The sequence below is a fragment of the Octodon degus genome, unplaced genomic scaffold (assembly GCF_000260255.1).
Source record: "Octodon degus isolate 3935 unplaced genomic scaffold, OctDeg1.0 scaffold00045, whole genome shotgun sequence".
NCBI classification, from domain to species: domain Eukaryota; kingdom Metazoa; phylum Chordata; class Mammalia; order Rodentia; family Octodontidae; genus Octodon; species Octodon degus.
Genome location: NW_004524621.1, coordinates 7618149 through 7631772, shown reverse-complemented (window position 1 = coordinate 7631772; position 13624 = coordinate 7618149). Strand labels below are relative to the sequence as shown.

Below are 13624 nucleotides of genomic sequence, written 5' to 3'. Positions count from 1 at the left end.
GTGTGTGTGTGTGTGTGTGTGTGTGTGTGGCCAGCTCAGCCCACCAGGGGGCGGGGCTGGCTGGCATGTGGTGCTGGGGGATTGAACTGCAGTCCCTGTGCTTTGCTAAACTTGTAAACTTGTTCTAAGTAGGTGCTTTAGACCACTGAGCCATCTCACCAGCCCCTACATAGTATATTTAAGGGCAGCATAAACTACATAGTGAGATCCTGTTTCAAAAACCAAAAAAAATCCCCCAAAATTGTAAGGTTACAAAACATACAATTATCAAAAATCTGTCACCAGCTTTTGGCTGCTGAGCCTTCAAACTGTGTTCTACAGGCAGGCGCACCCATACCACACGTACCTCATCTTCATCCTGAAGGACTGTCCTCTGCCCAGCCTCTTGCTGGGCCTCAGGAGGGCTGCCCAGCAGCAGCCCTTGATATCTGCCTTCATCAGGCCTGGACTGCAACATGGGCACATGCAGCAAGTCGCTTATCTGTGGTTCTGTTAGTGCCTCCTTATCCTATTTAAGAGAAAGACAGAAACTCATTTTAAGCAAATAGTTAAGAAATTGGTGAGCCCTGAGTTCCTGTGTGTTAAAGTCTAAACCATAAACCAGTCTCAGCTCTCCTGAAGTAATGGGTGCACCTGCAGACACTTGGGCTCACATGTGCTCAGTAGACAACATAAGCTCCAGGCTAGCATTGAACACTACCTGGCAAAGAAAGCCAAGACATCTGCTTATGATTCCACTGCAAGAAACCCTCAGTAATTATTCAATAAGGCACAAGAATATTCACTACACTATTTCTGATTTAGAAGTATTGGAAAGAGGCTGGCAAGTAATAAAACATGGCTAATAACAGTTCCATATATGGACATTAACAACCATGAAAAAGTTTTCAAAGAATATTTAATACAGAGGAAATGTTCACAGTATATGGGGGAATTAACATACAAAATTATATATGATGTTCAATTTGATGGAAGGAAAAAATACTTTTTCCATGCATGTAGCATCTGATAAGCTCAGTGGATGTATGACTCTCATCCCCTTCCTCAACCTCTACTCTATCTCTTTCTTTGCCCAGGTTTCTAAGGCAGGGTGGGGAGGTACAGATGGGGGTAATGGGTATCTCATATACCCACCCATGCCCACAAATTCCTCAGCCACCCTAGGCCCTGCCCCCACCCATGCGTCAGCCCTCAGCCCTAGCCCTCCCTACTGCTGGACACACAGACTCCTTACTTGTAATTCTTTCACAAAGTTTTTCTGTTTTTCCAGTTCTTCCTGGAGCAGAGTCACTTGTCCTCTGGTGTGGGCATTTATCTCCTCAAGACGTTTAATTTCTTCTTCCTGGATTAAAACTCTTCTATCTGCCAATTCTTTCTTTAAAATCAATTCATTATATTCATCTGATTTTTCTCTCAATTTTTCTTGTAATAGTGCAACCTAAATAATACATAAAAAGCATGAAAAATACAATAAACTACTAAAAAGCCTGCCTTCTAAATTATACAGACACACGCACACACACAATGCAACTGAGAAAAGAAAACAAACATTGTTTCTCTATACTTTGGTTACATAATGAAATCAAAAGAAAGAATACAATACAGTTGTTTTAAGAAGGGCATTCTATTGGGGCTGGGGGTTTAGCTCAGCAGTAGATCGCTTGCCTAGCAAGCTGGAAGCCCTGGGTTCAGTCTTTAGCACCAAAACCAAAAAATTTTTAAAAATTAAAAAAAGAAGGGCCTTCTCTCTTTACAGAAATAAAAATAGTAATGTAAATGTTGGTAAAGTAAAACTTATTTTGACCAAAAGGAATGCATTGTAATGAATAATAAAAATAAAAGAAGCTACAGAGAAAGCAAATTGGAAGAACCACCCAGGGAAAGGCAAAGAGTAAAAAAGCCAATCCCAAATAGTAACATGCAAGATGCCATGAATACAGCATTGCAGGAATTAGAAAATTATAGACACTGAGGCCAGGTTAATGGCTGCCAGGGACTGGAGGGACTGTGGAGTGAAGGACACCAGGAGTGTTTTCTTGGTCTAAGGGTGGTGTGGTGTCACTGCTTTCCTATCAACGGTAGGTGACAGTCCTGGGTGTCAGTTCTGCAGATGTGACCACTGAGAACAATGGATTTCTACATCTTATGACAACATGGGAATCCAGTTGACAGATTTATTAAAAAAAAAAAAAAAGATAAGCAAATCAACTAGAGAACTGTAGCCTCAAGCAAAATCAAAGAACACAAGTAAGAAGCAGGGTGGTGCACAAGGTCCCAAGCTGGCCTCGCAAGACAAGAGAACCATGCAGGCCACCACAGTGTGCACCAGTTGTGGAGAACATGAAGCACAAGTGGGTTCCAGGCTGTCCACTCTACCTCCTCATCCAGATGCAGGCACTGCTGTTTCCACACACATGGGAGGCAGACATGGAAAGAAAAACAGGCGTTAAAAACACTGTAGAGACTTAGCTATCCCACAGGCTTGGCACATAGCAGGCTACATACCTCACTGTCATGGGGGCTTACAGGCCGCAGCCTGGTTGCCTGGCGGAGCTGCCCCTCCAGCCTCTGGATCTCCTGCTGGAACTCTTCACGCTCATGCTCTCGATCAGCAGCCTGCTCCTGAGAGAGGTTACATGTTAGCAAGAGCAGAGCCTGCAAGCGACCTTCACACCTGAGGACCAGGCTCTCACTAAACACATGTCTATCTACCCAGCAATGGCATGCTCTGGGTCATCCTCATCACAGTGATTTTTTTTTTTTTTTTAATGGAGTTAAGTAGAGGAACAGCCTTTACATGGCAAACAAAAAAGGCCTACTTAACAAGGTTTGGAAACTAGCAGAAAAGTTGCCACAGTAAGAGCAGCCTAAGTCCCAACAAAACAACCCAGGGATCCTGACAGGGCAGGTGAATCACAAAAGACACGTCCTGGGATACAGGTCTATAATTCAACTGCTAGAACTTCTCTCAAGACCACAGGACAAAGAACCTTCCTTTAAAATCATCACTACATAACCAAGTGCCCACCCAGGGACAAGGCAGCATGATAATTTGTCTGTCCAGGACAGCACAAGACACTGAAGTCTGTCCTGCTATAATAATGACTTCTATCATGCAAACTCCTTACGTCCATGAACTGCCGCTGGCTGCGCAGATGCTTGTCCAGGGCTGCCAACTGCTGCTTCAGAGTGGTTGCCTCCTCCACCTGCCGGGCACAGCCCTGGTGCTTCATGAGCTGGTCCTCTAACTCAGACTCTAAGACTTGCATCTGTGAGAGCAGAGCTGCACGGTCCTTCTCTGACTGCCTCCTGGCCTCTGACTGCTCCCTGGTTAGAGTCTCCACCTCCTTCTGTAATGCTGAGGGATCAGGATACAAATGAAGGACCATTTTGTATCTGTATATACAAAATAGTTAGGATAGATATGCAGCTACTTTCTCCTAATTCAATGAAAAGAAGGATTTGTACTAAAAGTGTTTGGACAGGATATCATGTCTGCATCTTGTACTATGAATAACCACTAAAAGACAACAATATGCAAAGTATTAATTTTGAAACTGTCCTACTAATCGGTTTTGAAACTGTCTCATTGCTATTTGTTTCTCAATAAAATTAATTTTAAAAAAGTGCTGAGGGATCAAAAAACAGACATGGAGAAGCCCACCTTGGAGCACAGACTGTCACAGCAGGGCTCATAAATTGTGCACTTCCAGAGGGTGGAGATTCACAGAAGAGCCTCAAACAGTGACGGGCCTTCAGTGTCCCTGGGAGTGTGTACAAGCAGATTCCCCATTCACAGGCCGCTTTCCCTTCCCAAAGCTTTCTTCCCTCAGGGCTGTGACAAAGTCCAGAGCCACCAAAACAGTGAATTCTGCCAGCCTACCATCATCAGACTTTAACGTCATGCCCTAACACAGCTACAATTTTGTCAAATACCTTCTGAAAAAAAGGTAAAATTACTTTAAAAACAAAAATGGTATGTATTAAGTAAACATTACCTAAAATAGAGGTGTGATGTGCTCTGGAAGAAAGCAAAGGGGCAATGAGTAAAACAAAAGCCAAACTCAGATTAACTAGTTGTGGCTTCAAGTTTGTCCCCTTTCAAATTCAGCTGGAAAGCTGTGGGGGCACACACCTACACCTGTATTCCCAGCACTTGGGAGACTGAGGCAGAAGGATCACCAGCCTGAGCTACATAGGGAGAAACTCAAAACACAAAATAATCTCAGGTTGGCCAGCTCCTGGAGGGCCCTTGGGAGAGGGATCAGCTTCCAGGCTTCACCTCCTGGGTGGGTTCAGTGTCTCACTTTCTTGGTTCTTCCTTTCCTCTTGGACTCCTCAGCCTCATGAACTATGCTTGAGATAACTTCTGTTACTTATAAATTTCCCAGTCTCAGGAATTCTGTTATAGCAACACAGCATAGACTAAGACACTGGGTGATTTAAGCAGATACTACAGATCTTGAAAGCGGGTTGCTGGTGATGAATCCCAAGTCCCTTACTCACAAACTAAAATGCTAAATTCTTTTTTTTTAATTTTACTTATTTTTTTATATTTTTCCCATAATTTTATTGATAAACAAATAGCAATGAGACTGTTTCAAATTAAATTGGTAGGACAGTATCAATAGTTAACACATTGCATACATTCTTCCTAGTGGTTGATTGCTGCACAAGATACGGACTTGATATCCTATTTACAAACACCATTAGAACAAATCACTCTATTCATTAAGAGAGTATAACTATATATCTATCCTAACCACTTTGAATACAGATACAAAATGGACATTCATCTGTATCCCCTTTTTTTGTTAAGTTCCGTTATTTGAATATTATAGGCATGTAAACTCAGCAAAATATTCTAAAAGAGTCCAGTAGCCCATAATAATATTGGGTCTTCCGCTTCACTGGCAATGTCAGAAATTGTTGACCTGAGTCCCCCACAGCTCAACGTAACAACATGGCTTTACTTCCTATATTTCGTCTTCATACTTTCCTACTGGATGGTTAAGACCAAGGTAAAGCAGGACCTGTGCAACAAGAGTTGTAGCTTTTTGGTCTGAGAAGGTCAGTGAAATGCCCTCAGGATTTATCCTGAGATGCTGTACCTCAGATTGTAGAACCTTTGTCAGCGGCAGCCATGTGGATGAGTCACGGCCAATGCTTGGCCAATGTGCTCTCTGTGAAAGCCTGAGAGAGTGTCTTCTCCCCATGTGACTCTCCTTAGGCACACTCTACATCATCGATCACTTTCCTCTTTGGCCCCATAATCTCCTTGATGAGAAAATTTGGGACACTACTGAGTTATATGATGTTACAGTACAAGTTCTCATATGTCCTGAGTCTTAATTACCTTAGAAGGATAGGGCCAAAATGTTGGCTTTCCTTCCAGCCCTCCTTTTTCTCTAATTTTGGTCTGCAAACTTAGGTTTTTAACCATCCAGAAGACAAGCTTATTGTTATTACCATACAAATTCAGCTGTTAAGCTTAACCTCACTATCTGTCTGCATATCAAACATCTTAGGCATAATATGGAACAGGTATTTTTCATCAAGTATTGATATGCTGAACTTTAAGTCCCTACAAAATAGGATGAAAAAACATTTAAAAATTAGAATATATTTTTAAAAATAGGCATAAACAATTATATACTTCTTATGTTTACACATAAGTCCAAAAATCTAACCATATACAACCTTGAAGCAGGACAGTCCCACAATATTCCTTTTCCTGTCTCTTGCTTTCATTCACCACCCCCTTCTTTTTGAACAACCATCTACCCAAGAGACATCATAGCAGCAACTGGCATGTCATGACAAGCAGCCCATATTCAAAAGACCAGAATGACAGGCACTCTAAGCATGAAACTACTATTACAAATTACCATCTGCAGTGCAATAGCTTAGTTCACAGGTTATCAGTATATATAGTTAGTCAGGGTGAGAATCTTTCCAATTAACTGCTGGATTCAAAAACCTTCTGAAGATTCTCAGGATCATTGCCTTGCCCATGTTCTACATATAACTGTACGGCTTGACTTATTCATGTTTCCTAGCTCTTCTCCTTTCTCTCCTTTGATTAGTTAGTCTTTGAGATCCTGCTTTCATTTTACTTGTATTATACCATCTATTTGTATTTCTTCTTTTGAGTTCTTATGCTGGGGAAACTACGATATTTACACATGTAAATGAATGGGTCTCTGAAATGCTAAATTCTTAATAGATTTGCTTTACCAGCTTTCAAAACAATTATTTTGGTTGTAAAAAAACTATCAGTCTTATGACAATCATTTCCATTAATGTAACAATCTCAAAAAATTTCTGCTATTAAGTTAGCAGTTATAGACAATTAGCCTTAAACACCCAACTGTATAAATGCCATTCACAAACTTTTAAGAAGGAAAGGGAATGGTCAACATTGTCCAGTCCTGGAGACAGGCTAGGCTCCTACTTATCCCCAGACAACACTGTCTTCTAGGCAGGGAGGGAAAGCCCAGCCTACAGCACCCCCTCAGGGTATAGCCATGACCCACAGAAGCTATGCAGGTGCACTAAGACCTAGGACCTACTGGGGGCTCCAAGGAGACACAGAGCTCCAGAAATTCTAGCCCCACCCTTGCAAGTCTTTCAGGAGGTCCTGGAAGGAACCCAGCCCAACAACCACAATTGCCACAACATATCAATGCCTGCAAGACAGCACAACTGTGGCTTAGTAACTGCAACAACTATTAAAAGAAATTCTCATGCTTTGCTGCAGCAGAAAAATGAGACAACTAAGTCATTTTTTATGAATGATTCTTGGAGATTAAAGTATAATTTTAAGAGTTTGCCACAAAAGCTCAAAAGCACTTTTCCTTTTTAGTAAATAATATGAAAAATCTGATACAAGCATATAGTACAGCACGCAGAAATCACACTTGTTCTTACAAACCTGAGTCCCTATGGGCTGCAGTGAGATGAGGGCCTACAAAGGAAAACACAGAACATCACAGGCATGGACACAAGAAGCCTGAACCAGAAATGGCACAAACAAGAGGGCCAGCAGCATTCTAGGGCATACTTAGGACCTACACATCCACAGCTGCCCTTGTGTGGCGAAAGGCATGACACCTAGAGCTCTGCAATGATTTTTAAAGATACAAAAACAAGAAAGGGGAATACCTCAATAGTCACAAAACAATGCACAGCCAGAGAGGGTCACACACAAGGTGGTGAAGCAGAGTTGAATCTCTGTGTACCAGGCTGCTCAAGGCTCTTGGGAAGGCAAGATGTTCACAGAACCCAAAAGAGTCAGAAGCACACCTGGAAGCCCACGGCTAGGGAAGCACTACAGATGTGCACAGAACTATAACAGCAGGAGATGGGGTGGGGATGGGTAGAGAAAGTACACAATGAAGCCACCTAAAACCATCCCAGAAGACAATCCCCAACATTCATGTTAAACAACCAGAAAAGGAGTATGGCTCAGCTTCCTCCTGTCTAGGCCAATGACACTGGAAACAGAGCAGGTCATCAGGTCCTAAAGAAAGAAGAGTCAGCCCTTGAGGATCAGTCCAGGAGGACAGAAGGCACTTAAGAGAAATAACAGACCTGAGGCTGAACAAGTTGAGTATGAGAGTATGAGAGCCCATTTGAACTGTGACAGGGATGTAGGGTTAGAAACATGGGAAACATCTGCAGTGCAAAATAAAGTGGTGCTAGATGGCCCTAGGGCATGAAAAAGAAAGGGCTACAGAACTGTGCGGTTAGCTACACCTTTCCAGAAGGGTGATGGTGAGCAGGGAAGGATAGCACTCAGCCTAGGAAGGCCCTTGCCCAGCCTCCCTGGAGGCACAGAGCCCTGAGACAGAAGATGCCCAGCTGAGTGCACAGCTTCAGAACAGAGGGGCACATCCCATGAATCAGGTGGGATGGAGGTGGGAAGGAGGCAGGACAGAGGACAAGGCATACCCTCAACACCAACACTGAAATGTAGCACCTGTGATAGAACATCTACAAGGACTGACAAGCCATCCTGTAGTATCCTTGGACCTCAGAGTCACAGGCTTAGTGGACCCAAATGTCAACACAAGAGCCACAGGTAAAGAACTGTGTGTCCCATTCAGAGAATAAGGAGTCTCACAGTTTACAGAGGCAACAGGTCCTTCAGGAAGCATGGAGCCCAGTACAGCTTACAACATCAAGAAGATGATAATAAAAAGCAAAAATCAAGCAAACAGAGCAAACAGAATTAAAAGCTGATAGCTTTCTTAGCAGAAAAATTTAAAAAATAAAGAACTTTTGGAAAGAAAATGAGAATTTCTGAATGGGTTAGGTTGGTGAACAACCACACTCTTACAGGAAGTCAACATTTCAGTAGAAACTGACTCTCATGCTACTGCCACCAAAAAAGGAACTGCAGAGCAGCAAGGCCCTTCCTGGAGTGTGCATACACAGACCTGCAGGCAGACATGCATGCTGGGATTTGCAAGAGGGCTACTCTCTGTGCCAGGATACTCAAGGCCTGAGCACACGGGTGGTAGAATGTGACAGAGAGAAGACAGGAGAAAGCAGGAGTCAAAGAGGCCTATAGAAGTTGGTATGTTAGTTATTAAATTCAGAATGAAACCAATCAAAAACATAAGCTTAAAAGGTTGCTGTTTTCATGTTCACTGCCAGTCAAAATGAATTTGGGAGTTCTCCTGGGACATGGGTGACTCAACCTCTGTATTAACTACTTATGCTAAAACTGTATGTTTTCCTAATTAAGGGTCATATTAGACACTGATTTTTAGAATGGTATTTATTAGGGAGCTCAGTTTCAATCTAGTACTTTAATTTGATGCCCCAGAGATGTCTTCCCACAGGTGTAGCATGAGCCTACAGGAATTACCCTTCTGGACCCTCACCACCTACCACAGGCTTCTCAGAGACGAGCCCCCCTTCACTTACCAGCTCCTCTTGCTTCTGCCTCCACAGCCTGAGCCTCCTTCTGGCTCCGGAGCAGGGCATGCTCCTCTCTCAGCACAGCCTGCTCCTCAGCTGTCTGCTGCAGCTGCCGGCCCAGGCTCTCCAACTCCAGGACCAGCTGTTTCTCTGATGCCTCCTTCTGGGCCAGTGCCTCCTGTAGACCCGCATTCTCTACCTTGAGTCCTTCAAGGAGGCCTAAGAGAAACCACCTGAAGTGAGGGCGCTCAGACCCTAGAAGGGTATGTGTTCGAGACCTGTCCAGAGACCTGCACAAGTTCTGGAGGACATTCCTGGTGAACAGCACAGGGTCTAACCCTCTATGGATAAGAGGCCTCAGGATAAGACCTGGAAAGAGCAGCACACAGGGGCCACCCATTCTGTGCTGAGCCACTGAGTAGTCCCCATGGATGTTCATGCTGGGAGGGATTACACGTCAGAGACCCCATGCCTTTGACAAAAAGAGCAGGGCAGAGCAGTGCCAAGTTCCCAATGTGTCCAAGTCCTGTGTCTGGTTCTTGAATAGCATAAGCCCCTCCTCCAAACATTTCATAGGAAAATATCACTGGCACTACACAGATTTGCTTTGTTTACACACCTTGTTTTCAAAACTCCTCACTCCTGCAGCTTCTGCAAATAAGGCTGTGTCTGTTTCTGTCGGGCCCCACCGCTCCACTCACCCTCCGCTGTGTGCAGCTCCAGTGCTAGTGCAGCCTTTGCAGTGCCCTCTGTCTGCAAGCACTCCAGCAGCTCCTGGTGTTTCTGGACAACCTGTGCCATCTCCTCGTTTTTATAACTAAATTCTTTTTCAAAATGAGAATGAAGCTGGCGTGCTTCTTCTAGCTGTCAAAACACATCTGAGTGTTAGAACTGCACAATGAAAACCACCAACGCTTCTGTTCACACCAGCAGAATTCTACCTCTCCCCCAGAGCACACCTGGAGCATGCTGTGCAAGGCTGACGACCCTAATGGACAGCCTTTGGCTCCCTCACCCTGCCACAGCCCAAGGCCCCCTCTCCTCCTGGTATTCCCCAGCTCAGGGTCAAGTTGGGGGCTTCCAGGCCATTCCAGGCTGAGGGCCTAGTCAACCTCTAAACTCAAAATTCCTGCCTCAGCTGACCCCTGCAGATACCTCAGCAACCAGGGTCTTGGCCTCCCCATCAGTCAATGCAAAGGAGGGCTATTCTGGGGCTAAAGATCTCTACTGGCTTCTCTCTTGGTTTTTACTTGAAAATGGACCAGAGACCACCTTGTATTATGTCTATATCCCATATGCCAGTAGGCCACTCTTCAAAACTTCTATCCTGTCCAACTTCTACCTGCCCCTTCCTATAACCAAGTGCCACTCACCCACAAGTACACAAGGTGGCCCATCTGAATAGCCACCTCCCACGTAGGCTTCAGAAAGCTCCTATATCTCCCAAGGCTCTTCATCCTTCCCTCAACATGTTCTTTCCCCAATACCACATTCTCCGAAGATTACGATTCTGAATGAAGAGAATGTGGACCCACAGTGTTCAGGGAGCTTGCACCACATTCTCATTTTGGGGCACTGTCCTACAGGCTTGGGACCTGTTGAGAGCACCTAACAATTTGTCAGAAACCCACATACAGTCTTGAGATAGCTGGAGGGTGCATAGAGTAAGTGAGGAGAAAATAGACAAGAGGCCAGAAGAGGACAAGGAGGGAAAACTCCCCCAGTACCAATGCTTCAAATAAAAATGGGCTAACTTTGGAGAAAGAATCTCTACTACTGCTTTCCTCATGCTCCTACCTCATGTCTTTCCTAACTGTCTAAAAAGCCTAAGAAGTTTAACAAAAATAAGTCTCTCCCTTGGGGATAATTTCTAAAAATCTCATTTTACTTATTTGTGTCAACCATCTCTTTCACCAAGGTTTTTTGTTTGCTTGGTTGGGTTTTGTTAGTGGTACTGGGGATCAAATTCAGGACCTTGGTTTGCCAGGCAGATGCTTATGCCACTGAGCTATATCTCTAGCCCCTCATGGGGATAATTTCTAAATATGAAAGCATTGAGTACAGAATTACAATAGTGCATGAAGTAAAGTAAAAGAAGTGAATCTGCATTTTATCTCAATTAAGTATCCTGAGATTCCATTTTTCTTAAACTGAAATTCTATCTGTCATGCATAGCAAACTAACTTTCTCAGGAATTTCAGTTCAGAAGATTCCTACTGAAGTGGATGAGTATAAGAGAACACTGTGGCCATAACAAAGCTCAAATGTCAGCATCAAAATGTAAATAAGGATCAAAAAATATAATAATTGTTGTGAAATAGGAAGAAAATGTTCAAATAGGGTGGGAAACAAAGAAGATGGGAAGGGAAAGGAAAAAAGAAATGAAAAAAGAAGGAAAACATGGAAATAGCTTTTTTTTTTTCTAGAACCGGGGATTGAACACAGGTCCTTGCACTTGCCAGGGAAGCGTTTATTCCACTGAGCCATCTCCCCGGCCCGGAAATAGCTTTTGTAAATGGTGAGAGGAGGTGCGGTTGAAGGGAGAGTAAGGGAATAGGAAAAAAATAAACCAAAAAAAACACCTTTTACTTTGCCTTGCTTAAAAAAAAAAACAAAAAACCAGGGGGGCCAGGGAGATGGCTCAGCAGAATAAGCACTCCCCTGGCAAGCGCAAAGGTTCCGGAAAAAAAAAAAAAAAAAAAACAAAAAACAGGCATGGTGATGCACGCCTGTAATCTCAGCACTCAGGAGCTCTGAGGCAGGAGGATCATTTCAAGTTTGAGATCAGCCTGAGCTGCATAGTGTCTCAAAAAGACATAAATAAATAAATAAATAAATACTGCATTTTAAAAAAAGGGTCAGTACCAAGGCCAGTCTGGGAAGTCAAATCCATCAGACACAATCCTAGAAACTGAAGACCTCCTCCCTGGGCTGTGGGCTGTGGCCAGATGCCCTGTGGCACCACTGTCCATCAAGCTGTGTTACAGTCACTTGTCCATCCTATTCACTTCTCTCTAGCTCACCTGTCGGGAGGAGTCCAGAGCCATCTCCAGGAGGCCATCCACAGCCATGCTGAGGCTCTGGTAGACTCTCCTGATTGGTTGTTCACATTCCAGCGTACTCTCAGGGCTCATGAAAAAGCTCTCACATACATGACTGCTAATATCTTCCAGTGAAGACATCTCTGCACCTTCTGGTAAAGTTCTGTCCAACTCCGGCAAGGCCACATCATCCGACCATATCTCTTCCAATGCTGGAGATGCAAAAGGGACAGATATTGGCACATGGCACTCAATGAGCAGGCCAGCCTAGCACCCTTAGAACAAGTGTACACACATACACACACAGAATGATGGCCCATTTCCTAAGCAAACTGTGACCCACCCATAGGCACAGGACAATTCCATGGAGGCGCAGCTCTTGCCCCGCTGAATCTGAGCAGTGGCAGAGAACAAGGAAGGGAGCCTGCCCCAGTCCTATATGGAACTCACTCTGCCACACACCTGGAGGTGGGGCATGGTCTGGAGCTGTGGTGCCTGTGTGGTCGAGGAGGAGTCCCACACGCTCAGCAATTCGGCCCTTCACGGCAACAGCTACCTTGAGTGTCTCTCCAAACAAGCCCAGCAACCTCCTCAGTGCATCGTGAAGTGCTTTCCTAGGACAGGAAACCAGAGTCAGTCCATGGCTTTATTTATTTATTTTTGCAGAACCAGGGATTGAACTCCTTGAGCTTGCCAGGGCGCTTATTCCACTGAGCCATCTCCCCGGCCCCTTGTCCATGGCTTTAGAGATCTCCAAATGTTTCAGGAGATGCTGCCTACTGGCCTGCATGCCATGGTATACAGAAATATGTGTGCCCAAGCATAAAGAGGACACCAGTCCCCATCTGGTGGCCAAAAGGGACAGCCCTATAGGTACAGAGCATGAACAGCTTCTGAAAGGGAGATGAGCTAGTGAGGGTGTCACAGGTGTTCAAGGGGTGATAACAGTGTTTTTCTTTTTATAATTTACAAAAACACAAAGATATGGCAAAGCCAAGAGGCAGGAAGGCAGATGCTTTTTACATTCCTGAGTTATTTTCTTTGGCCTGTTCGGGTCTTGTTCACCAGCTAGGAATCTGCAGATGCCCCAACAGTGAGTACAATAGGCTAGAAGGAGGAGGCCACAGCACCACTAGTGGATAGTCAGACAGCGCAATGACAAGGACACACTGACCTTTCGCCCTGAGACATGTCCACATCCATCCTGAGCATGGAGATGAGGTTGGCACCCTCCTGGTTTTCCCTCTCATGCCTCTGCTGCAGCCTTTCAAGCTCAGCATGGCATTCTTCCACCTCCTGACTTAAGGATAAGACTTGGTCTTTCAGCTGTTGAGAAGGTGTTAAAACTCAGTTATAGCAATTTATTTCAAAGTCAGTAGTCACTGACTGATAAAATTCAGTATAACTTTCAAGATCACATTTAAAGACTGGGCATGGTGGCACACGCTTGTAATCCCAGCTCTTGGGAAGCTATAAACAGGCAGATCACTATGAGTACAATCTAGTAGTGAGACCCTGAGCACTCTGTAGATCCTTCCCTAAAATAAAAATAAAATAAAATACATAAAATAAATTTTAAAAAGATCACATTTAATAAAAAAGGAGGGCCGCAAGAAAAGCCAGTATTTTGGCCCTAGCCTTCCAAGGTCAATTAA

At 44.1% G+C, this 13624-nt stretch overlaps 1 protein-coding gene across 5 annotated transcripts in view; it reads right to left on the bottom strand.

Moving 5' to 3' along the window:
* The window catches only part of Pcnt (pericentrin), a 114663-nt gene that overhangs the window by 49729 nt on the left and 51310 nt on the right, over positions 1-13624 (bottom strand). For 2 of the 5 annotated variants that reach the window (XM_023715884.1, XM_023715888.1), the window contains exons 16-26: positions 13144-13295; positions 12432-12583; positions 11952-12181; positions 9630-9792; positions 8935-9147; positions 6935-6967; positions 3129-3358; positions 2506-2622; positions 2377-2400; positions 1235-1438; positions 347-508 (exon numbers count right to left, since the gene is read on the bottom strand). In XM_023715884.1, coding sequence (XP_023571652.1) covers positions 347-508; positions 1235-1438; positions 2377-2400; positions 2506-2622; positions 3129-3358; positions 6935-6967; positions 8935-9147; positions 9630-9792; positions 11952-12181; positions 12432-12583; positions 13144-13295 — 1680 coding nt within the window. The remainder of the gene's footprint in view (positions 1-346; positions 509-1234; positions 1439-2376; positions 2401-2505; positions 2623-3128; positions 3359-6934; positions 6968-8934; positions 9148-9629; positions 9793-11951; positions 12182-12431; positions 12584-13143; positions 13296-13624) is intronic. The other 3 variants (XM_023715885.1, XM_023715886.1, XM_023715887.1) reach the window with 3 other exon arrangements.